We start from the raw sequence: 24915 nt of genomic DNA on the forward strand, positions 1-24915 counted from the left end.
GCCAGGGAAACCTAATCAGAAAAAGGGTCAAAGAAGAAATATTTGGAACTGTAGGAAGTTGAAAGAGTCGCTTCCGAAGCTGCTCACGGGTGAGACAGGGCGCGGCCCGAGGGTCCGGCCCGCGCGGCCGCGTGCCCCGCGCCCCGCGGCGATCCTGGCGGCAGCGGGATTTTCCGTGCGCCGTCGTCCGCGCCGCCAGGTGCGGGCGGCCGGGGGCGGGGCTTCTCCGGGTCCGCCCCTCGCGCAGGTGTGGAGCCCGCGCCCCCGACCGGAAAAGACCGCGCTCCCCCCGCCGCGCTCGCCCAGACAGGCAGGCTGCCCGGTCAGGTCGGCCGCGGAGGGGCCGAGAGGGCGCCTCGAGACCCGCCTCCCCGAACGGGCCTTTGGCGGGGGCGGCAGAGGAGGGGGCCGCGCCCTGCCTGGCCCAGGTGCCGGCTCCGGGGCGGAGTTTGGGAACCCGCAGCGGGAGCTTCCCGGCCGGGCGTCGAGGGACAGACGCCGAGGAAACGGGACAGAGCACCGGGTGGGCGAGCGCGCGGAACCGCCAGCATGTTCTCCCGAAACCACCGGAGCCGGGTCACGGTGGCCAGGGGCTCCGCGCTGGAGATGGAGTTCAAACGCGGCCGCTTCCGACTCAGCCTCTTCAGCGACCCGCCCGAGGTGAGCGCCCTGCGCCCCTTCTCGCTGCGCCGCCGCCCCACCGCGCGCGCCGCGTCCGGACCCGCGCCACCCCGCACGCTCCCGGCCGGCGGGGATGGCGAGCCTCTGCCTGGACAAACTCCGGGTGGTCTCGGCTGCAGGGGCCCCGGGCTCGGTTCCCAAAACGTGTCCGACGCCCGCCGGGCCCGGGGTTCGGGCGCCCGCGCCGCCCCCGCCGTCGGTGTCCGCGTTCGGGCCGCGCCCGCTCCCGCGGTCCCTGCCCTGTCCGCTGAGGGCGGGATGGGGGGCGTCCCTTTCAGCGATCAGCGGTCGTTCCCTACGCCCGGACGGTCAGCCTCCTGGGTCCTGAGTCCGGCCGCCAGTTTGACAGTCTCCTCCGGGCCCCGCGCTCTCCGGCGCCGCGGTCCGAGCCCACCTGTAACGCCCGGACGGGGATTCGCGGGGGCCGCCCCAGGGCAGCTCTGCTTCCCTGCTGGGCGCGGAAGGGTTAAGCGAGGGGCCGCCCTCCCGTCGCCCTCTCTACGCCGGCCGCGATTCCGGGCCTGGCTTCTGCCCTCCACCGCCACCCCCGCCCCCCGGGCCCCTGGCCTGCTCGGAACAAAGGCCCATTCACGCGCGTCCCGGTGTGGTGTCCCGGGCCTTCTCTGACTCAGAAGCTAGTGAACTCGGTGGAGAAGGCCCTGGTCGGGTCCCCCAAAAGCAACCCCGCCCGGGGCCAGCGTGGGAGAGTGAGGGGCGAGGCCAGGAGGAGGGGCCTTGGGAGCCGGGGCCGCCCCGGGACGAGCCCGGCCTGCTGGGGCCGGCGCTGAGGAGCTGGGGCGGAGCCGAAGGGCCCGGCCGGCCGCCTGGGGGTGTGCGACTCCGTACACCCGTGGAGAGGGGTGGGGGGGGGGCGGTAGGCAAAGCTGCAGCTGGCTGGGAGTCGGTGCTGGTTTCCTGTCTGGAAGGGAAGGGGCCTGCAGAGGGGAGCGGGGGCAGCAACAGACAGGCACACCCCTGCCTTTCTCCCTCCCTCTTCTCCCTTCTCCTGGAAAAGCGAGGTAATTGTGAGCCCAGGGTGGGGCGGGCTGGACAGGGCCCCCACGCTGGAAAAGGTGGCCCTGGGGGTTGGGCCGAATTTACACTCACTCCCTGGGCTCACTCTCCCAAGTCCTCACCTCGATTCCTCTTCTTTCTCAAACTAAGCCAGAAACCCTCTCAGAGAGCTCCAACCTCCTGACAAACTCCAGGAGTCTGTAAAACGTACGTGAGGCGTCCCTTCCCTGCCCCCTTCCAGCTGTGCCTGCCCCTCAGGCCCTACAGGCACACAGACTCTGCGTCCACCCTGCCAGGGATGTGGGCGGAGGCTGGGGAGGGGCCAGAGTCGGAATGAAAGGGCCTTTTTCTTCCACAGCTGGGAGAACAGCTGCCACCACAGCAAGACTGGACACTCTGTGCCCAGTGTCCCCTCTGCAGCTGGCCTCCCCTCCTGGAACCCCTCTTATTCTCACCTCACTTTCTTTTCCTTTCATGCCTGGCTCCCACCAGGACCCTCGAACATCGGTAGGCAAGGGAAGTTTGTCACAGCTGTCAGAGGGGTCTAAGAGAAGTGCAGAGGGATAGGGGCAGCCTCTGCCCTCTGTCCAAGAGCTGCCCACCTCTTTCAAGACCAGGGGAGCAGTGGGAGGAGGAATTGTGGAGGAGAGTGGTTCCTGCCCACCCCTTCCCTCTGGAGGGGTTGACAAGGGAAGGGGCACTAGGGGACACAGAGATGCAGGACAGATTGCACATCCTGGAGGACCTGAATATGCTCTACATTCGGCAGATGGCGCTCAGCCTGGAGGTAATGCCCCCCACCCTGCAACCCCCGCCCCCAGTGTACCTCTTTGGCATGCATCACAGCCCCAGTTTCTGCCTAGCCCATCCCTGCTGGGGCTGAGGGGGGAGGGCAGGCTTGCTCCAAGTGGGAAGAGGAACAGGTGGTTCTGTATCTCTTCCATTGGGTGTGTGTGTGGATCCTGCTCAGTATTGCCAATCAGAGCATGTGTTGACAACAGGGTCATCACACCTTCGTCTGGAAGCTCTGTTGGTGGGCGAGGCTGTGTGTTCTGGAGCTGAGGGTCCTTCCAGGTATGGGAAGAAAAGAGGAGTTCAATTTGAGAGAAGTTTGCAGGAAGGATGTGACCTTCCTAGAGAAGGGAAAGGAACTCTGGGGCAGCAGGTAAAGATTTTTCTGGCCCTGGACATGGCAGAGAACTGTTTATTCATTTATTTAAACACATGTATTGAGCAACTACTATATGCCAAGCTAGATCATGGGATATCTTCGTGAACCAGACAGGAAAGGGCCATTCTACTGGGGAACAGACAGTACACATGCAAATACATAAGTAATCTCACATAGTGACAGTATGATGAAAATGGGCATATAACCATCATGAAGTGTAGGGAGGGCAGCATTAGATAGAGAAGGCTTCTGTGAGGAGATCGTTGAGCTGAGACCAGAAAGATGTGAAGGTATGTGAAGATGGGAGGAAGAGCTTTCCAGAGGGCAAAACAAGCACCAAAGCCCTTAAAGGCCAATGAGTTTCTGTTCCAGGGTGTCTGGAAGTAGCTGGGGTTGAGCTCATGGGCAGGGACCAAACTATGTAGGGCCTTGAAGGCCATGACAAGACACTTAGATTTTACTCTTGCTGTGGTGTTGGTGCATGGAAGGACTTTACACAGGGGGATGACTCGTCTAAAGTTTTAAAACGACGGCTGCTGAGAACAGGCCAGGTGGGGTAGGGGTGGGAGAGGAAGGTTGGCAGGGGAGTAGCAGAAGACCACCAGAAAGGAGGTTGTTACAGCCTCAAGGGGCGAACCTGGTGGTGCGGGTGCCAGTGCTCATGGTGCAGGCAAGAAGGAGGTGGATTTCAGGGTTGGTGGGCAGTCTGACAGAGCTTGCTGATGGGTTGGACATGAAGGGCGAGGCAAAGAGAGGCCTCTGGGATGATTCCCAGGTGTGTGGCCAAGCAGCTGGGCAGTGTGGCAATTGACTGAGATGAAGAAGACAGAGGAAGTTGTGGAAAAGGGCACCTGGACCAGGCAGGGGATTTCTGTTGAGGGAGGTCACAGGCAGTAGTGTAAAGAGTCTAGACCAGTCCTGGCTGCTGTAGCTCAGTGGATTGAGCGCGGGCCTGCAAACCAGACAATCGAGGTTCGATTCCCAGACAGGGCACATGCTGGGGTTGCAGGCTGGTTCCCTGCAGGCAAGTTCCCAGCAGCGGACCCACGAAAGGCAACCATACATTGATGTTTCTCTCCCTCTCTCCTTCCTTTCCCCTCTAAATAATAAATAAATAAATAAATAAATTAATTAATTAATAGAAAATCTTTAAAAAAAAAAAAAAGAGTCTAGACCAGGAATGGCATTTTATTCATGGGTTGCCTCTCTGAGCCCCCACCCTGACTCCCTGGATCAGAGCAGACATTACTAGTCAATCATCGCTCTTTATTAGCAAGAATAGGCAACTTAAGCTGCAACTAAAGGGGTGGTGGGAGTGAGAGAAAGGTTATCTATAACCATGTCCTGGACCCAGGGAGAGGTTTGACTCTCCCCACATGATCCCCGGACCATAGTGTGAGCAGGGTGGCATACTACCCCCGTTTACAAACCGAGGGTTTGGAGGTTAAGTTCTCACAGCTAATCAGCTTCCTAAGTGAGGATTTGAACTTAGCCCTGGTGGATAGTTTGAAGGGAACAGAAGGTGAAGCAAAGCAGGAAGTCAGGGACAGAAGAGAGTGGGAAGGACAGGAAAGGATGTCCCAGGAGGGCCACATTAGTGTTTTGGGGTTTCTGCTCATTACTCATCCTTCTTCAGCCCTTTGGATCCTGACCCACATCCTGCTGACATGCAACTCTGGGCTCTTTCTCTGGAGAGTCTGGCGAAAATGCTGCCTCCTTGGGGAGCGAGGGTGTGTGGGTGGGGAGGGGGTAACATGCCGCTGTCCCTGGAGTGGGTGGGGAGATGGGGGAATAGCACAGAGATCTAGAAAGTGCGCCAGGATTCCTGAGATGCTCTCCCGGAAGAACAGAAGCCAGGATTTCTAGGCCGTGGGAGAGGGGTTTTAGAATCGGAGGGTGGTAGGAGGGGTGTCAGGGCCTTAAGTCAGGCTTGTCTAGGCTGTGCCCAGCGACTTCTGCAGCCTATTACTCCAGTGTATACACTCTCCTCCACACTCCGGGGGAAGAGGTCACCTTGGAGCACAACCGCACAGGGCAGGGGCCTCCCTCCCGGCCTCCTGCAGCTCCAGCTCATGCTGTGGCCTTGGAGCCCTTTCTAGGACAACGGGGCGCTCCCGGAGGTGATACTGTATCACCGTGACTTGTCTCCTCTGTGGTCTCACCACTAGGAGCCCAGGAGCCCAGACCCTAGCATGACCAGGCTCTCAGTCTGACCGCGTGCGCCCTGGAGCCCCTCGGCAGCTCTCGCGGCAGTTGGGAGCTGATGTCACCGGTGCCCTGAGCGCCGCGGGCGAGGCAGCTAAGCGGGCACCCAGACAGGACATCTACCCGGAGCAGTGCGCTGCAGCCGCTGCGGCGTGGCACGCGCAATGGCCAGGGCTAGGGAAGGATCCGTGAGTGCTGGGGCTGGGATGGAGAGGCCAGCCAGGAGGGGCCTTGAGGATGCCTGTCCCCCCCCCCCCCCGCCTCACCCATTGGGAGTGTTTGTGGAAGAAGGTGGATGCAGAATGGGATGGGGGTTGGCAAGCAGAGAAGATTAATAGAGGTGGGACCCTGGCATAGACCTAGTGGGGCTGGGTGGAGCTGTGTAGTCTGGGAGGGCTTCTTGGTGGAGGAGGCTTTGGGACCAGGTTGGTTTTTTTCCTGAACGGTCAGGGAGGAAAATAGATGGATAGATACTGCTGAGGTAAGGGGTGATGAGAATCTGGGCTTGCTTAGTGGCCCAGGAAACAGTGAAGGGAGAATCTGCAGGGAGGCTGGGCAAGGCTTTTGGAAGCAGGGATTTAGGGTATTCAGGTCTTACAGACTTGAAGACTGGAGCCGCCAGGGACAGAAGCAAGGGCACAGGGTGTGGAAGAGATCTGGTATGGGAGAGGGCCAGTTTGGGGTGGTCACATTCACACCCATCTCCAGCCTGGTGCCGCCACTGGCTTGCTCCCGGAACTGATCTGTACATTGTCCTGGGGTTAGTCTACCTCCTCTCTGAAGCCTTCCCCATCACTCAGCCAGAAGCAAACGGGATGTATTTTCTGTGAGCATGTTTATGCCATGACATAGCACTTATGGAGCAGCCATTAATGTCTGCGTCTCTCACCTCCCAGCTGCATTTTAAATGGAGCCTTGGACAGCACCGGGACACTCCATTGTTTGTTGGGCAAATGCTACTGCTGCTGAAGTCGCATCACTAAAACGGGCAGCTTCACTGTTCTGGGTACCCTGTGCTGACACTCTGCTAGTGCTTTACTTTCCTGTTCCACTGAATTCTTTCAACCCTAGAATGTGGGGACTATTTCCATCCTTATTTTATAGATGGGGAACCAAGTCTCAGGGAGGCTGAGTAAAGTACACAGTGCTTTTCTAGTAAGTTTCTTCCCATCTTCCCAAGACTGGCAGGGCTGTGACTCAAACCACATTTGTCTTATGTCAAACTGGTGTTCTCCTCCTCTGCCCTATGCCAAGACCCCCAGGGCTCCTTTCTGAGTGTAGAAATTCCCGAGAATCCCGGTGCCTCTCCCAGTACACCCACTGTGGCCCTGTGCACGGCCTGCTCAGCCCCTCACTCCCGACCGGCTTCACTTGCCTTCCCATCTCCATTCCTTGCCTCTGTCCTCACCTTCCAAGCTCAGAGGGCCAGCCGGTGCCTGGCCCCCTAATTTGGGGTGTGTATGGGGCGAACTCTGTAGGTGGTACGCTTCTTCTACATTGATCCCTGGCCAACTAGATGTTCCCCCATAACTCGAGTCTTCAGGGTGACCCAGGGTGGCCTTTATTATGTGTCCACTCCCTTTGGTTGGTGATTTCTAGCCCTGGCTGCACCTCGGAATCACTCAGGGTAATTTTAAAAAATGTATATGCCCCACTCTTAGAGATTCTTATTCTGCAAGTCTGAGGTAGGGCCCGATCCTTTTTTTTTTTTTTTTTAACTGAAACTTAATTTTTTAAAAAGGTAATGTAATTTCCAATAGTACAACAGTAAGAAGGGTACATGTAAATAAAGTTTCATATCTGTTTTCCACCCCTGGCTCCCAGCGCTGCGGCCACTACTCTTTCATGCATCCCTGTGTCTGAGTGAGCGTGTACACGTGGCACACACATGGTAGATGCGACAAGTCTCCTACATTTCTCATTTCATATGTTTTGAAGATGGTTTCATATCTGCACATTCTTAATGTCTGCATTAAGACATTAAGAAAGATGTGTTGTAACTTATTTATTTTTACCCATCCTATTCTTTGTCAATTACAGTTAACATTACATATTATTATATTAGTTTCACGTATATAGCATAGTGACAAGCAATTTATATAATTTATGAAGTAATCCCCTCCCTCCCCCGCCCTGATAAGTCCATGCTCTGACTTATTTAACCAAATGCTCTGTTGAAGGACTTTTAATCTTGGCGTTTTAAAACAATGCTGCAATGAATATGGCTTTGCCCACATGTGTAACTATATTGGTAGGATAAACTCCTAGATATTGGGTAGCTGGATCAAAGGATATGTGAATTTGTAGTTTTCATAGATTTTTTTTCCAGACTGCTCTCAACAGATGCTGAAGGAATGCATACTTCCCCCATCAAATGCACGAGGGCATCGGTATTTTTACAAAACTGCTCTGATTATTCTTGGGTAGCTGAGGTTGAAACTCAACTCTTGCCCTTGAGGTACCCGAAAACATTAGTTTCTTGTCAGTTTCTCCTGGGCCACACCCCACGTGGGGACTGGAGAGTGATTTTGCTTGTCCCCTGACTGACATGTCCTTCTCATCCTTCTCCCCACTCTGGGTAGGACACAGAGTTGCAGAGAAAACTAGACCATGAGATCCGGATGAGGGAAGGGGCCTGCAAGCTGCTGGCAGCCTGTTCCCAGCGTGAGCAAGCCCTGGAGGCCACCAAGAGTCTGCTGGTGTGCAACAGCCGCATCCTGAGCTACATGGGCGAGCTGCAGCGGCGCAAGGAGGCGCAGGTTCTGGAGAAGACAGGCCGGCGGTGAGCAAGGGGGAGGCAAGGTCTTCTGGGGGTTAGTGGTACAGTGTGTGTGTGTGGAATGTGGATTATTACCGTAAAGATGACCTTCTCATATTATGCCTGGAAGACACCTTGATGTTTTACCACTGCAGTGTGCTGCGCAGAGGTGCACTAGTGAGAAGCTAGGGCTGGACTCAGGAAAGCCGGAATTTTCGGTGATGAGCTGGCAGTCAGAGGGGGAGTAATGCAAAAACACTAATTTGCTAAGCCCTGCCTGTGATCTGGTGAGGTTACCTGGCTGGCTTCTAGAAAGCCAATTTTCTCAAAGTCAGTTCACCAAATGATCAATTTGGTGGCCAATTTGATTGGCCAATGAATGGCCAATTTGCCACAAACTAACAATACTTTATTGTACCTGGGGCTCACCAATAGAGAAAGAGATTGGTAAAGAAAATAATAAAATGTAGTTTCAGGGAAAGCCTACCCTTCACATAAATTAGATTGTGCATTCCAAAGGGCTCAGCTTTTTTCTGAATGTTTAACACAAGCTTCACTAACATTAAGACTCTGCTGATCTAACAAATCTGCAGTGAAATGGTTGAGGTGATGCTCTGGTAAAACTGAAATAGGGAGAAAATATTTGGCAAATTGATCATTCCAAGAAATGGCCATTTTTGGTAAATCGGTCATTTGTAAGACTGACTGGCAAAGTAATCTGACCTCACAAGTTTGAGTACAAGAGGGCCTCAGCTCAGCCATGAAGGCTGAGACAAGGAGAGGTTGCCAGGAGCCCTCCAGAGCTCACCCATGAAGCCACATGGGAGGCAGAAAACTCACTCTATGCCTGTCCCATAGAGCTAAGGCAAGGGCAGGCAGGCAGGGGGACAGCTTCTACTATGAGTCTGATGTCTCCTGAGAGGCAGCCGTCAACAGTTTCTGCTTTGTTCACAGGGCTTAGACAGTGTGACCTGAGGTACACCTAAGTCTTTGACAGCTAATCACACTGACATTAGTGTCACATCATTTAGCTGAAGTCCTAAGTTGCTGATTACATCACTGGCACTATGAATTAATTGGGTAAACTGTCATTCCCTTAGGAAGGGACATACCACATGAGTCCTGACAATGGGCTGGGGAGGAAGGGAAGGCCAGGGGTCTTGGGACTTGAGGTGGGGCATTGGGGAACGTGGGACCCTGGGAAGGTGCAGCCTATCAAACTGGGAAGGTAAAGGAGAAATCAGAGCTGAGGAGTAAATGGAATACAAATGTTCCCTACATGGGTTTTTTCCTTTCATCAAAAACTGGTCTACTTGATATTTCTGCTGGCCCAGTACCCTCTTATATCTAAGAAGTGATAAGATGGTGGAGATGACCAGCATCCCTTGTTGTAAAGTTAAAAAAAAAAAAACTTGCCAATTCCTTTGGGCCTGGGGTTTAATGGAGAAGAGCCCTAGAAAGAGAGAGTCTCTCTGTGGACCCCTGTCCACTCAAGACCCACTGGTTCCTGGGAGGGGTTTGGGGGGATGGTCAGGGAGGGTGCTTGCAGGCGGCTTGGGGCCAAGCTTGTCCTGTGTGTGAGCTAGCATGCCTCTAGTGTCCCCAGTGACCTCCTAGGTTTAGTTGACAACTCAAACAGTCCCTCAGCCCAGCCACGTCAGCTGGCGCTGCCTGGGCTGGGGGTGGGATGGGGTGGGTGGTCCTAGAGCCCTTGGAATCCAGAGCCAGGGTGGGTAGTGCTTGGAGACCAGGCCAGGACATTGTGATTTGCCCACAGGCCCTCTGACAGTGGGCTGTCTACTGAGCGCTCCCCCTGCCGAGGCCGGGTCTGCATCTCTGGTAAGAGCACAAGTACCCCAGCCCCTGGTGCTCCTTGCCCAACCACAAAATCTCCTGCCCCATCTCAACATCTCTTCCTAACCTCTGCCCCTAGACCTCCGAATTCCACTCATGTGGAAGGACACAGAATATTTCAAGAACAAAGGCGGTGAGTTCCATACACACTGGAACAAATTCAGGGGCCTGTCCCGAGGCTGAAAGCTCCTGTGAGGCACTTTTTTTGTTAACCTGTTTTGCCCTCTCAGATCTGCACCGTTGGGCTGTGTTCCTGCTGCTGCAGTTAGGTGGAGACATTCAGGACACAGAGATGATCCTGGTGGACAGAACCCTCACGGACATCTCCTTTCAGAGCAACCTGCTCTTGTGAGTACCTCATCCGTGCGGCTCCCCCCTCTTCCCACTCTGCCCCAGTGCTCTGATGAGGTAGCTACAGGGGAGGGGAAGGGAGGGGGGGAGGGAGATGGGCCTTCCCTGTGGAGCTGTCCTGAACTTGTACCACATCCATCCTTCCCCCACCCCCATCCCTCATGCCTCCTTGGACTTCCCCAGGACCATCGTCTTCTCTTCTTCCCACAATTCTATAGCACTGAGGCAGGGCCAGACTTTGAACTTCGACTGGAGCTGTATGGGGCCTGCGTGGAAGAGGAGGGGGCCCTGGCTGGTGCCCCAAAGAGGCTCGCCACCAAGCTCAGCAGCTCCCTGGGCCGGTCCTCTGGGAGGCGTATGAGGGCATCACTGGAGAGTGCTGGGGGTTCAGGGAGCAGTCCCATCTTGCTCCCCACCCCGGCTGTGGGGTAAGGCCCTGCATTCCCCCTTGCCTTCAAATGCCTATCCTGGCCACGGGTGACCTCTGAGCAGCTGGGAGCTTGCAGAACCTACTTTGTAGTGCTGCCAGGGTGTACAGACACACGAATGAACAGTGGCCACATGGCTGGGATGCACTGAGCTGGGCCTAAGCCAAGTAAGATAACCAATAGGGATGCAGGGAGAGCTAGGCTCTGGAGTCTTTTTTCGCAGCAGCAAATGCATCTCACATGGATAGAACAGAGCACCCTGGCTGGGGGAGGGCAGCCTGGGCTCTGTCGCAGTGCCTACAGCAGTCTGGAAGCACCCTGTGGGATCACTGGGTCTCTGAGGAGCAGTTTTTGAGAACATCTAGGGTAATGAACAGAATGCTGATTTTGGAGACATAGATTCAAATTCTAGCTCCACCACCTACCTATCAAGCTATAAATTATGGGCAAATTCCTTAACCTGTCTATGCGTCCAGCTGCCTCATCTATTAACTAAAGAATGCCATCCAAGGCTGTCATGGGGATATAGTAGGATAACATATATAAAAAGCATGGAAGCTGGCACATAGCAGGAGCTTAGTAAATGTTTGTTCTCCAACTCCAAGCTAGTTTTCCACTAGCTTGCCTTCTAACAATGGGGCAGGTCTACTCTGCACTATATGTAGCCCCTGCCACCTAAAGTGGCCCTCATGCTCTCTCACCTCCTGAGGCCCTCTTCTCCATACGCCCTGCAGTGGTCCTCGTTACCACCTCTTGGCGCACACCACACTCACCCTGGCAGCAGTGCAAGATGGGTTCCGCACACATGACCTGACCCTTGCCAGCCATGGTGAGTGTGTGCGCGTGGGTGATGCTGGACGGTGGAAAGAGGGGCTGTTGGGTGGTCCCCTCCTCGTTCTTTGCCCTCACCCTGCACTTGCTCTCCCCCAGAGGACCACCCTGCCTGGCTGCCCCTTTATGGCAGTGTGTGTTGCCGCTTGGTGGCTCAGCCTCTCTGCATGACCCAGCCTACTGCGAGTGGTTCCCTCAGGGCGCAGGTGAGGGCCCCTGAGAGAGTGGAAGGGAACTGGGAGAAGGCAGGGGAGAGCAGGCTCACCTGAGAATCTTAAGAATGACTAAAGCATCAAGATATGGGTGGGAGGAGGAGGGGAATGGTTAGACAAGAGGAGGCTCAGACAGCAGGGGGCCAAGAAGGAGCAGACACTTGATGGAAGGCTGGGAAAGAGGGTGCTGGGAGTGTGACTCCCCCAGGAAACCTTGAGTCATCTACGCAGCAAGCTGGAGCACGGCAGGGCTGGGCACGAGTGCATGGAGTCCTGAAGGGTACGAACCTCTTCTGTTACCGGCAATCTGAAGACGCAGACACTGGAGAAGAGCCGCTGTTTACTATTGCTATCAACAAGGTGATGGGTCCCTGGTGGTCAAGCAAGCAGGTGCTGGGGCCTGGGGCCTCTCTCTCAGGCCCCAGGAGGGTGGGTGCAGACCTTAGAGCAAAGCCTCCTGCTCCTCACAGCACCACACTCACCTCCAGGTCTGGAAATGCTGACCATGTTCTCCCCAGCAAGCATCACTGGAAAAGGGCCATCCCTTCTACTTACCAGCCCGAGTCCCTGCCAATTCTCAGAGAGGGTTCTACAGCCAGTTTAGGATTTTTCATTCACCTTCCACATTCCCTCTCAGATTCTAATTTGCATCTACTCTACCTTTCCAGATTTCCTCTCCCAACCTGTCTAATGACCCCTTTGTTCCCTAGCCCTTTTGCTGACTTTACTGCAGATTTTTATGGAAGTGGTGAGGGACATTAGGGCTCAGCATTCCTGCCAGCCTCTGTGCCTTCCCTGCCCACCCTTTCCTGACTGAAGATCATCTGTCTCATCCTCAGTCCCTTCTTGCCATTCCTTCCCACTCTGTTCAGTAGGAGGCAAATGAGAGGGCTTAAAAGCCCCACAAGCTCCTCTAAGGCAGGGATGATGAAGCCCACATGAAGTCACTGCTGACTTCTGTGACCAACATGGAGTTGGAAGAAGACCCTTTTTTCTCTTACAGGAGACTCAAGTCCAGGCAGGGGAGCTGGATCATGCCACAGGCCGGCCCTTCACCCTGATCATCAGTAACCAGTATGGGGAGGACAAGGTGACACACACCCTTCAGACAGAGAGTCGGGGAGCCCTGCAGAGCTGGATGGAGGCTTTGTGGCAGCTTTTCTTTGACATGAGTAAGAAGAGAGGGCTACATTGAACCTTTGGGAGGAATTGGGGTCACTTTTTTAAAAAAGATTTTATTTATTTATTTTTGAAGACAGGGAAGGAGAAAAAGGGAAACATCAATGTATGGTTGCTTCTCACACACCCCACACTAGGGGCCTGGTCTGAAACCCAGGCATGTGCCCTAACTGGGAATTGAACTGGCAACACTTTGGTTTGCAACCAGCACTCAATCCACTGAGCTACACCGGGCCTCTGTAACAAGAATGTGTGAAAAGCACTGGCTGGTGTGGCTCAGTGGACTGAGTGCTGGACTGTGAACCCAAGGGTGGCCAGTTTGATTCCTAGTCAGGGCACATGCCTGGGTTGCAGGCCAGGTCCCCAGCAGGGTGTGTTCGAGAGGCACACATTGATGCTTCTCCCTCTCTTTCTCCCTCCCTTCCCTTCTCTAAAAAATAAATAAAATAAAATAAAATAAAAATAGAACCTTAAAAAGTGGAAGGAAATGTAGCAGGAGCAGTGGAGGGTAGCCTGGTCCTTTCGGGCCTCCTCCTCTCCCTCCCAATCACTGCTCTCCCTCCAGGCCAGTGGAAGCAGTGCTGTGATGAAATCATGAAGATTGAAACCCCTGCTCCCCGGAAACCACCCCCCGTACTGGCCAAGCAGGGATCCTTGTACCATGAGATGGGTGAGTGAAAGTATACTTTGGAACCTTACGGGAAGTGGGCCTGGAGCTTTAAGAGAACCCAGATAAGGGGAACAGACCAAAGGTACACCTCGGACTAAGGCAGAGCTCTGGGGACTCAAGTCCCACCCAGTCCTGTTGAGTCCCTTTCTCTCCTCCAACTCTTCGTAAAAGTACTTCCACCAAAGTTCAAAACAAAACCCCAAAGAACCAGATTCATTTCATGGATTTCTTTCCTAATTTCTTCTTTTTTGTTTCCCTTTCTGCATGTGGATGTGGATTCCTGTCTCTTCCTCTGACCTTCACTTGCTTGGCACTGCTTTCATTTTCCTCTTCTTTCTTCATTTCTTCACCCACTTCTGCCTACCCCCACCCCAATCCTGTCCACCCTGCACCCTGTACCTCACAATCTTATCAGAGCCTGTGGCTCCAGGAGGCCCAGGTGAGGGGCTGCTACTGCAAGATAATGAAATCTCAGCTGAGATCCAGGCTTTGCTTTCCTCCTATTACAGTGACAGGTGATGGTCAGGGCTGGGTAGGCCTGGGGCCTCAGCTCTGACTAGCCCCACCCCCTCAACCCCTTCCTGGTGCCACAGCTATTGAGCCTCTGGATGACATCGCAGCGGTGACAGACATCCTGGCCCAGCGGGAGGGCGTGAGGCTGGAGACGCCCCCACCCTGGCTAGCCATGTTTACAGACCAGCCTGCCCTGCCTAGCCCCTGCTTGCCTGCCTCTGTGGCCCCAGCCAGGACCCACCCCCTACCCTGGGGACGTCCCCGAACATTCTCCCTGGATGCTGCCCCGCCAGACCATTCCCCTGGGGCTTCCCGCTCAGTTGCTCCTCTTCCCCCGCATCGATCCCCACGATCCAGAGGCCTCTGCAGCAAAGGCCCACCCCGCACTTGGCTCCAGTCACCAGTGTGAGAGAGAAAGTCACTGGCAGTGGGATCTGGCCAGAAGAGGATGACCCGTACACGGCTGGGCTCTCGACTGGGCACTGTCTGTAGCGGGTTGGCCAGCTTGGCCTCCCCTTCCTCAGCTGGACTGGGGGTAGGTTGGGGATGGGCAGCAGAAGCCCCTCTTAAACTATGATGGCCATGGTGCCGAGGGACTCATTCCCAGGGCTGGCTGGGAACCCGAAACCTTTCCTGGGAGAAAACTGGAACCAACCCTGCCCTACCTCCTGAACTAACCAGCTCTGAGGATGGCACTGAAGCACGTTGGGAGGGAACACACCCCCCTTGTGACTCCCATGTCAACCATTAAAATTATTTAACAGCAGCCTTTACTTAGTTCTTGACGATAGATTGCCTCTGCTTGGTCTGGACCTGCCCCATCCCCTCCTCCCTGGAGCTCAGTTCAGCGGCTGTGAAGGATAACTCTGATACCGAGTAATCAGACAAGGACTAGGTGGAGAAGGTACTTTATAGATACCACAGGGAGAAAGGAGGGCTTCTCTGCTCTCACACACTGCTGAATCTGAGGATTTCAGCGAGGTCGTAGCCAGTCACAGCCAAAGAGCTGCCTGAGGGATCACAGAATCGGGCACCACACACCTGAGTGTCAGGCACACATTCACCATGACAGTGTTCCACCTGGGGGAAGAGAGGGCTGCTCAGGGCCTACTGCCCTATGCTTGGGCCCCCATCCCACCCCTCTCTGCACACACCTCAATGCAGCCATTCTTTAGATTTCTGCTCAGCTTCCAGATGTGTACAAAGGTGTCCTCAGCTGCAGAGAGTAGCTATTAAAAAAGGCAGTAGGACAAGTGGGAGTCAGAATGTGCTGACAGGAATGGTAGGGGCTGGAGTGCTTTCCCAAATGGCAAAGACAAGCCTGTGGGGTTCCTCTCAACACCCAGCATCAGGAATAAGGCTATGTAGGGATGGAGGAGGAGACTCACCTTGCCCACCACTGGAGCCAGGTCCAGGGCACAGATGGCCCGGGCGTGGGCGTTGATCTGGGCATGTAGAGTTCCCGTACTGGCCTCATACAGACACAGTTGCCCGTTCCCATAGCCTGCTGCTACAATCCCCTGCCACAGCTGCACTGAAGTGCACGGGGCCCTGCAAGGGCAATGCCTCACATTGATTTCCCCAGAGCAAGGTCCCTTCCCACCCTGAAGCTGCCTCAGGAAGGCGTCAGCTCCTTTGCCTCACCTACCCAAATCCTGGGATTCGGGTCAATAATTTGAATTCAGGACCTGACCGCCAGACACACAGCAAGCCTGAGTCATCTGCTGTCACCATGTCAGCAATGCAGTCCTGAGTGGAAAGGCAGGGCGAGCCCTTCCCGTTCTCCCCTGCTGGGTCCTGTATACAGGGGAAGGGAGGTAGTATTTGCATCTTTACCTCTCTAGGGAAAGCAAAGATATGAAGCCCTTACAAGCTGGACCCAGGGTTCCCTCGGGAAGCATAAAATGCTATTCCTCAGTCTCCCCACCCTCCCTTCACATACACACCATGTGTTAGGAGGGGTTATATAATTGTACTCAGTGTATGGATGATGAAACTGACACTATAGTGTTATGACCTTCTGGAGGTCTTATAGTGAGCCAGTCCCAGTCATAACTGGACTCGGCCTCTTGACCCCCAACCTCAGGCAGCCAACATAGCCCATGGGCCCAATTCTGGGCCAGATTCAGTAGAGGATATGAGTTAGAAGATACAAACCATGTTCTCAAGAGGTTTGCAATCCACTTAGGGACAGAAGAGTTGTCTTTGAGGATAGTACAAATTCAGAGTTTAGTTAAGGGAGATCAGTGAGAGCTGGAATGCTGGGAGGCCTTCTTGGAGAGGGTGACTGGGGATGTAGGACTTGCCCAAGTCCAGAGAAGGAAGCTGCACATGTCAGAGCTGGAAAGCCTTTTAGAAACCATCTGTCACAACTCCTCAGTTCACACTAGTATTGAGAAGTATTAGTGAACTATTAAATGCCACATAAATATAAAGTATCCCTGGCTTCATTATTGCACCTGAGGTTACTGAGGCCTAGGAAAGTACTGCAATTTGCCCAAAGTCATCCAGCTGCTTAATGGCAGAGCCAAGACTGGCATCCAGGTCTTCTGCCTCTCAAGTTAGGGAAGGCTCCCAGGCTTACTGGAATTAGAAGAGGGAATCCACTCACCTGTTCCTGGGCAGGCTCGCTGGCAATGTCTGTGACTGATGTCAGGTGCCCGGCCAGCTCTTCACTCAGTACAATGTTGGGACCCTTGGCTGGGATATCAAATACCAGTACCCGGCCTGACCACGTTCCTGCAGGAGCAGCAAGTCCTAGTCCCCCCGTGTCTCCAGCCATCACACTCAGCACTCCCTTCATCCCACAGATCTTAGTAACAAACCCACCTCTCACCACTCGGACAGCCCTGGCCCTCCATGATTACTCTTATTCTACCCCACCCTGCCCCTCTAACCCATCTATGGCTCTTCGGAGTCTCTAACTCCCCCTTCACTTCCACCCTTCCCTCTAACACACCACAATTTCCTCAGACCTTTAGCATCCGCCAGGCCAAAGCCCACACCTTTATACTCCAGCACACCCCAATGCCCTGCCCTTGGCCCCCTCACCCACACAGATGAAGTGGCCACTGGAAGCAATTCCTCGGGCAAACACAGCCTGTACTGAGTATAAAAGGGTAAAATAATTAGAAATAGCACTTCCTCCAGACCCAGGAAACACCCCCTACCCACAGCCAACTCAGTCCTGCACATACCTGGGGAGGCATCTCCAGAGTCCAGCGCGTGCCAATAGACCATGACAGAGCCATCAGACTCATACATCTGGAAGATGAGGGCAAGGACAGGAGTACAACCCAGCTATCCTTTGTTCTGTGCTGAGTATGTCACATACTCATGTTAGGCTTAGCCCGCTGAATTCTCAGAACAACTCTGGCACGTAGAAACTACTTTTCCCCCTATTAACAGGGGAGGACACTGAGGCTCTGATAAGTTAACTAAACTGCCCAAAGTCTTACAGCTATCAAAGGGGCATATGTTGGAGAGGGTACTTGGGAATTTAAAAAGATAGAAGGAATGAAGATGAGAAAAAGGGAAGAGTGGACTAAGCCTGTGTAAAACCTGAGAGTGTTTACAGATAAGTGCAGAAGGGTTTTGGGGACTTGGAGAGGAGCTGAAAAGACTAGTGCAGGAGGGCACAAAGGTCCTCCTCTTACCTGTATTCCTCGATTTGAGGTGAGTACCAGCAATACTCGGAAGGGAAGTACACACCAATGGACCTGGAAGGAAGGTGGGTCAGAGTAGGGAGAAGTAGTCGTCAGGGAACATGAGGACCCGGAGGAACAGAAATTCAGAGGGTTAGGGAAAGCCTATTCCTTGAGGTTTAGGGAGGAAGGGCAAGGGTTAGGACTTGGTTCAGCAACACCACTCTTAACTCCATGCCTCACCTGGGTGATAAGTGGGAGGCTCACCCCAGCTCTTTCCTTAGCATGGAGCTGGCGCTGGGCCAAGGGCACACCCTCAGGAGCAGCGCTGAGAAGCTGAGCGCTGGGTCCATGGACTACCCCAAAATGTGTGAGGTTACGGACCGGCAGCTGCAGCACACTGAGGTTGTTGCAAAGGGCGGCAGCGGAGCCTCGAAGGGGGATGGAACGCTCCCGGCGGAACATCCTAGGGGAGAGACGTCTGAATCACCAAAACCTCAAGAGTAAACAGACGACATCAATGATTCTGCTGGGGGTGGGGGTGAGGATGCTGCTATGCTGAAATGGGGCCCCCGAGGACGAGGATGGGGGGGTCTGGCAGTGGGAGGATCTCGTGGAGCAAGAGAGGGGAGCCCCAGGGCTGAGTCATGGGGCGATGGTGGAGATTCTGGAGAAACAAGGGTGATGATGGTACGAGACCTGGTGGCTTTAAGTGCTCGAGCCAAGGCGGATTAAAGTAAGACAGTCCCCAGGCCCTTCCACCCTCGGTTCGGCTCCCCGAAGCCCCGGCCCAGTTCAGAGGTCACATCGTGAGTCCCAGGTCCGCTTGCCTTACTCCAGGATCTTTCTGTCCCACCGAATCCGCCGCCACCATAGAAACGACGCAAGTACGCAGTCGTTGGGCGGGGCGAGCATCAACGTGCGAAGCGAAGCCCGGTTGCTGAGGCAACTGTGGGCGGGGCAAGCCACCGGGCGCCGGCGATCGTTGCTGGGGCGACTGTTAGGCGGCTGGGGCTGTGGCTGCGGCGGTGGCTGCGGCGGTGGCTGCGGCTGCGGCTGCGGCTGCGGCGGCGGCAGGGTCAGAAGTTATTGAAACAGCGAGGTTGGAGCGACTGCGGCGGTCATGGCGCATGAAAGCTCGGTAGGCTTCAGTTCAGCTGGGGGTTCTCCAGAGCCAGGATTGGCCTTTAAGGTTGGTGTCGGAAACCGAGGGCCAGCTCCGCGATATCCGGTGCCCACCCAGCTCCCGGGCGTTCAAGATGACCGAGGAATCCACGTCGGTACTTGGGCAAAAAAAACCCTACCCTAACAACACGCCCACTTACACACTTTTTCACATAATGGGAAGCTGAGGAGAAAGGCCAAGAACGGGAGTGACTTTGGAAACAGCTAAGTCTCTTACGCTTAGGTACCTACTTAAATGAATTAACCATACTTGGTCAGGATTTGGGGGCAGTTGTTACCTATTTCGAGAGTTTTACGAGAAAGAACTGGATTGAACAGCAACAACCCTGAGGCAGCACTTGAAAACAAAATTGTTTTAAAAACAAGAAAATTTAAAATAAAACATTGGAAGAACCTTTGTGAAACAATGTCCTCGGGCCTTCCTGACTGTCACGGGTGTCACAGGAGAAGCTGGAGGAGAAGTCTAATGAACCGGCTTTCCTCTGCTCTGGCCAAGCCTGCTTTGGGCCATTTCCCAGGTTTGCTGGCAGGGCTGTTCTCACTAACAAAGAGGGAAAATGAGGCTTAAGGAATTCTGAGTCCCATGTAAAGTCTAGAAAACATCGAATTTGAGGGACAATGAATTTGGGGGAACATCAAGTATGAGTCAGTAAGCCTGGGTTTGGGAAGATTACATTTGGAGGTAAATTTTTGGAGGAAACCAGGTTTACGAGACTCGTGTGGGGAAGTGAGGAGGCTCCAAAGAATCTGCTAGTGAATTCCTATGCCCTGAAATGAATATTTGGGGACTAGTCTTTTTTTCTTTTTAAGTAGAGTTTTCTTGATTATAAAGGGATACAATATTATTGTAAAGAACATACAAAGTAGAGAAGGGCATAGGAAAGAAACACACCTACTGTTACAATTTTGGTGTTTTCTTTTTTCTTCAACACATACAGGCTTACATTATGAGATAATACTTGATATGTAATTTTGTATCCTGCTCTCTCATTTAACATTAAATCTTAAGTATTTTTCTCTGTTCTTGCAAATTATTCCTAAGGATTACTTTTAATCATTGCATAATATTCCATCATACAGATAGTGCACAATTAGCTATCCATTCTCTTTTTGTTAGATGTTTTCAATATTCTGCTATTATCACACCACAGGAAATATGTCAGAGAATATATTTATATTTTAAAGACTTTTGAGTGCATTTATAATACTAGAATTAATATTTTTGAAGGTTAGACATGTTTTCAAATGTTTATTAGCCCCCTATAGTTCTACTTTTGTGAAATATGTCCTTATTGTCCTAGGATCTTATGATTTTTTTTATTTTACATGAGTTCTTAATATATTAGGAGAAATTTCTATTTGTTACAAATGTAAGGTGGGACAAAGTAGGTTTACTGTTGTTTGTATGGAAAATAATACAATAATAAATAATAATATGAGAATAAACTCTTTTTTTTGTACTCACAACTGTAAACCCACTTTGTTCCACACTGTACTTTTTGTTTGGGAAACGGTGTAAAGCCAAGCTCTAGAATCAGACCTGCACCTGAATTATCACTCCACTGCTTCCTTGCTGTGTGATACTGGGAAAATTCTGTCAAATGTAAATAAAACTAGTCTAAAAAAATGTAAGAATCGAGTCAAGACAATGTATGTGACTATTATACTTTTCAGTACCAGAAAATAGTAACTACCAATATCAGCTTGTAAATTAGGAATGTTTATAAAAATAAATACAGGAAAATTTGATCTTGTACGTATATACCCATTTACCTATTTCTCTATTATTGTTTTTATATATTTTTAAATTTTTTGCTTATTTTTTAGAGAGGCGGGAAGGGAGGGAGAAATAGAGGGAGAGAAACACTGATGTGTGACAGAAGCATCCATAGGCTGCCTCTTACCCCTAACCAAGGACCTGGCCTGCAACCCAGGCATTTAACATGACTGGGAATCGAACCAATGACCTTTTGGTTTGCAGGCCGGCACTCAAGCCACTGAGCTATACCAGCCAGGGCTATTCTTTTTCTTCTTTTTTAAAAAGGTTTTATTTATTTTTAGAGAGAGGGGAAGGGAGGAAGAAAGAGAGGGAAAACAACATAGATTGGTTGCCTCTCATATGCTCCAAATGGGCACAGCTGGCAACCCAGGCATGTGCCCTGTCCAGGAATCAAAACAGCAACCTTTTGTTTTTTGGGACGATGACCAACCAGCTGAGCCACACTGGTCAGAGCTCTTCATTATCTTACAGTTTTTTTCTTACCCAGAGATTATATGAGAAGTTAATCTATTTTTCCTACATTTTATTTTTTGTTTATGCCTTTATTTTATTTGTGTATGTGTTTATCCTTTAATCCATCTAGAATTTACTTCTTTAAAATTTAAAAAATAAATTTATTGATTTTTAGAGAGAGAGGAAGGGGGAGAAAGAGAGAGACAAACATAGATTCGTTGTTCCACTTATTTATGCACTCATTGGTTAATTCTTGTATGTGCTCTGACCCTGATGGGGGGTGGAGTGGAACCCAAACCTTGGTGCATTGGGATAAGCTTCTAACCAACAGAGCTACCTTGCCAGGGCCATCTGGAGTTTATTTGGATATATGTTGTGAAATAAGGATCTAAGTTGATTTAAGGAAGGGGGAGGTGACTTTAAACAGCACCTATATTCTTTTAAAGATTTTGTTTATTTTTAGAAAGAGGGGAAAGCAGGGAAAAACAGAGGGAGAGAAACAGATCAATTGGGTGCCTCTCCTATGCCCCCAACCTGGCCCACAACTCAGGCATGTGCCCTGACAGGGAATCAAACCCATGACCTTTTGGTTTGTGGGACAATGCCCAATCCACTGAGTTACACCAGTCGGGGCAAAACACCTGTTACTTTAGAACCCATATACTGATTCATCTTTTTAAGTTCTTTGACCTCTCAAGAACTTAGAACATTTTGTACTAGTGCAAAGAGCAAGGACTGTGGAGTCGGGCGTATAGCCTGGATTTACTGCGTGATCCCAAGCAAGTGCTGGTTAGCTTGTGCCAAGTTTCAGCTTCTTTGTGAAGTGGGCTTAGTGAGCTGTTATGAAAATTAAATTAGCTAGGTCAAACACCGAAAAGCATCTGTCACACAGTAGGTTCTTAGCAAATTGTCCCTTTCAAAAGGCTTTTCCTTCCAACTAGAGAACTTGAGAAAGCTTCCTCTTTGCCTATAGCTGCTTCTCTCTTCCATTCCTCGATTTCCTGCCCTGATTGTCCTATTCCTTTCCCACAGAAGCAGGCCCGGGACCGCGGGGTAACCAGATCCAAGGTGGAAAAGGCACGGCCGCCTACTGTGCCTGTGCCGCAGGTGGACATTGTTCCTGGGCGGCTCACTGGGGCTGAGTGGATGGCACTCTCGGCTCAGGAGGAAGGCGAGGACGTGGTGGGGGACATCTTGGCAGATCTGCTGGCAGGAGTCATGGACTCTGCCTTCAAAGTCTACTTGACCCAGCAGGTGGGCCTGGATCTGGGTCCTCCCGCTCCCCACTCTGCAACCTCTTCCCACCCCATCGAGACCCTCTCTTGCCTCCCTCTTCCACAGTGCATTCCATTCACAATCAGCCAGGCTCGGGAGGCCATGCTGCAGATCATCGAGTGGCGCTTCCTGGCCCGGGAAGGAGAGTCCGTAGTGGCCGAGGACCCCACATGGGGAGAGGCTGAGGACGAGGATGAGGAGCCCTCTGCAAGCACAATGGATGCCTGGGCTCAGGGATCCGTGCCAGTGCTGCAGGCCCCAGCCTGGTCAGGGCTGGAGGAGACCTTCCAAAGCGAAGTAAGCCCAGCTCCCAGCTCCCTCCAACGCCTACCTCTAAGCCCATTGCACCTTCTTTTACCTTAGGGCCCCTCTTGACTCCTCCACCCTTAAGTCCTTTCTCCCTTTCTGACTTCTCATTGCCTGCCTCTGGGGCATTTCTCCAGGACCAAGGTAGCGTGGACCAGATTCCTTTAGACAGATCGTGGATGGATAGAGGCTTTGATGAGCAGATGGAATCGCGGAGAGACACCCCCAGCTCCCCACCCAAACCGGATCTGTTTCAGGAGGCAGGACCTGGGGGTCCTTTAGAGGAGCTAGAAGGCCAGGGAGAAGGCAACCTTTCTTCAGCTGGGTCCTTGAACACGAGTCTCCAACAGTCATTGTCGGTGGAGATGGTGGAGATGGTTCCCACTGGCAGTCACAACTCTTCTTTGGAGCTGTCCCAGGTAGCCAGCTCCCAGGAATCTGCCGAGAGGGCACGGCCCCACAGCTCCCAGTTTTCATTAGAGGACTTCTATTGCACACCACAGTCGCATGCTGCTGGGGACCAGGGAACACTGGAGGAGGAGGTGCCTCGCACAGCCTTGGGCCCCACCGTGCTCAACCCCTCCACATCCTTCCAGCCACAGCAGCCCTGGCACACGAACTTCTACAGGAAGGGCTGCAAGGCAGCGTTGGGGCGGCTGCCTGGATTGGGGCAGCTGCCGTGCCGCTCAGTAAGCCCGATAGTTGAGATTGTAGGTCCAGGTTCTGAGGTGGACTCCCTGGGAATCTACCTCAGGCGCCAGCGGTTCAAGAAGACGGAGACCTCGGCCAGACGCCCAGCCACTGGCCCCAGTTTCGGAGTCTCTGCAGCAGCTTTCTGCCCGTTCCCTCCAGCCTGTTCTTTTCCTGCCTTAGGCCCCGGCCTCCAGATTCTCCCTTTAAGCTTAGGCCAGTCAGAGGAGCCCTTGCTCACTTGCGAGAACCGCTTTCTTGAAAAGCACCTGGATCGCCCCTGCCGCATCAACCCCAACATGTGGCCCAGCGCAAAGTGGCCCAGGGGCTGGGAGCGGGAGGCCGAAATGCTGGAAGAGCTGTGGGTCGGCCGTAGCCGTGTACCTCCGCAGGGCGTGGATCCTCACAGGTTGCCTTATTCTGAGCCCCGCATCCTTGAGGCCACTTCCCAGGTGATGTGGAAGCCTCCGTTGCAGCCAGAAGCCATGAAGCTGGTTCCCGGTGTGAGCATGTGGAAGCCAACCATGCAGGAGCTGCTCAGCTCTGGCACACGCCAGGAGGAAGACAAAGAAGGCTGCACCTCTCTTCCCACTGAGTAGCAGCCCATCCAGATCGGTGCCCAGAAGCCCAGATGACTATGGCAGAACTAATGAAGAACTCAGCCCCCTAAGTGTGGTCACTCCCCTCCAAGCCCCTGCCCCATTCTGAGTGGGAATGCTACATTCCTCTCTCTGCTTGCCAGAAATAAACACCTGAGTTGCCTTAAGAATTGGCCTGGTATCTCTGTTGGTTTCTTCCAAAGATGGGTATTCTCACTGAACTGGGGAGGAAGAGTTCTCCTGGCAGGACTAGAAGAGGATAGAATACTACTGGTTTCAGGGAATAAACCCATTTCCACCCAAAGGAGACCCTGCTTCAGGGTCAAGGCCACTCCCCAGCAGAAGCATTCTGGAGAACTATCCCTGTCTTACAAAGGAGCAGATGGAGGGCTGCAAGTGGGGTCTACCTCAGTTGGGAGAACCTTGTCTCTGCTTGGTTGGGGGGAAAGGAAGTGGCCCTGCTTAGGCACAGAGTGATTCAAGGCACCAGGAATTTGTTTTTTTCTTACTTAATTAAATTATTAAAATTTTTAAAAATATATTTTTGATTATGCCATTACAGTTGTCCCATTCCCCCCCTTCATTCTCCTCCACCCTGCACACCCCCTTCCACCCACATTGCTCCCCTTTAGTTCATGTCCATGTGTCAGAAGTTCTTTAGCTTCTACATTTCCCACACTACTCTTGCCTTCCCTCTGTCTATTTTCTCCCCACTGTCTATGCTACTTATCTCTGTACCTTCTCCCCCCTTCTCCTCCTCCCACTCCCCTGTTGCTAACCCTTCATGTTATTTCCATTTCTGTGGCTCCGCTCTTGTTTTAGCTGTCTGCTTAGTTTGCTTTTGTTTCAGGTGTGGTGGTTAATAACTGTGAGTTTGCTTTCCTTTCGCTGTTCATCTTTTTTATCTTCTTTTTCTTAGATAAGTCCCTTTAACATTTCATATAATAAGGGCTTGGTGATGAACTCCTTGAACTTGACCTTATCTGAGAAGCACTTTATCTGCCCTTCCATTCTAAATGAAAGCTTTGCTGGATAGAGCAATCTTGGTTGTAGGTCTTTGGATTTCATGACTTGGAATACTTCTTTCCAGTCCCTTCTTGCCTGCAAGGTCTCTTT

General features: G+C 52.6%; 3 protein-coding genes across 13 annotated transcripts; 2 read left to right on the forward strand and 1 right to left on the reverse strand.

The window, feature by feature from the left end:
* Positions 1-272: 272 nt before the first annotated feature.
* Positions 273-14651, forward strand: RTKN (rhotekin). 7 transcript variants are annotated; one of them, XM_053663368.1, is made up of 14 exons: positions 1594-1700; positions 1850-1902; positions 2054-2482; positions 7654-7853; positions 9607-9668; positions 9763-9816; positions 9914-10031; positions 10253-10462; positions 11197-11291; positions 11393-11499; positions 11737-11865; positions 12509-12677; positions 13250-13354; positions 13948-14651. In XM_053663368.1, the coding sequence occupies exons 3-14, from the start codon at positions 2411-2413 to the stop codon at positions 14274-14276; spliced, it is 1650 nt and encodes a 549-aa protein (XP_053519343.1). In that variant the 5' UTR covers positions 1594-1700; positions 1850-1902; positions 2054-2410; the 3' UTR covers positions 14277-14651. The 7 variants fall into 7 exon arrangements, with proteins under 7 accessions (XP_053519346.1, XP_036986782.2, XP_053519343.1 ...); XM_037130891.2 differs by having other exon boundaries at positions 1595-1700; positions 1846-1902; XM_053663371.1 differs by lacking the exons at positions 1594-1700; positions 1850-1902; positions 2054-2482; positions 13948-14651 and adding exons at positions 273-660; positions 13770-13937.
* Positions 14652-14767: 116 nt separating this feature from the next.
* On the reverse strand, positions 14768-18471 carry WDR54 (WD repeat domain 54). Of its 5 annotated transcripts, none has more exons than XM_037130879.2 (10): positions 18342-18471; positions 17755-17977; positions 17524-17586; positions 17065-17131; positions 16919-16972; positions 16479-16606; positions 15516-15616; positions 15256-15418; positions 15022-15096; positions 14768-14947 (listed from the first exon to the last, which is right to left on the reverse strand). In XM_037130879.2, exons 1-10 carry the CDS (start codon positions 18383-18385, stop codon positions 14816-14818), a joined length of 1050 nt encoding a protein of 349 aa, XP_036986774.2. In that variant the 5' UTR covers positions 18386-18471; the 3' UTR covers positions 14768-14815. The 5 variants fall into 5 exon arrangements, with proteins under 5 accessions (XP_036986774.2, XP_036986777.2, XP_036986770.2 ...); XM_037130882.2 differs by having other exon boundaries at positions 18347-18470; XM_037130875.2 differs by having other exon boundaries at positions 15516-15664; positions 18342-18468.
* Positions 18472-18550: 79 nt separating this feature from the next.
* On the forward strand, positions 18551-23956 carry CUNH2orf81 (chromosome unknown C2orf81 homolog). Its single transcript, XM_037130909.2, has 4 exons — positions 18551-18652; positions 21962-22183; positions 22271-22501; positions 22648-23956. The coding sequence occupies exons 1-4, from the start codon at positions 18635-18637 to the stop codon at positions 23797-23799; spliced, it is 1623 nt and encodes a 540-aa protein (XP_036986804.2). The 5' UTR covers positions 18551-18634; the 3' UTR covers positions 23800-23956.
* The last annotated feature ends 959 nt before the right edge of the window (positions 23957-24915 follow it).

This window comes from Artibeus jamaicensis, unplaced genomic scaffold (genome assembly GCF_021234435.1).
Source record: "Artibeus jamaicensis isolate MK-2021 breed Jamaican fruit bat unplaced genomic scaffold, CSHL_Jam_final contig_3174, whole genome shotgun sequence".
Lineage (NCBI taxonomy): Eukaryota > Metazoa > Chordata > Mammalia > Chiroptera > Phyllostomidae > Artibeus > Artibeus jamaicensis.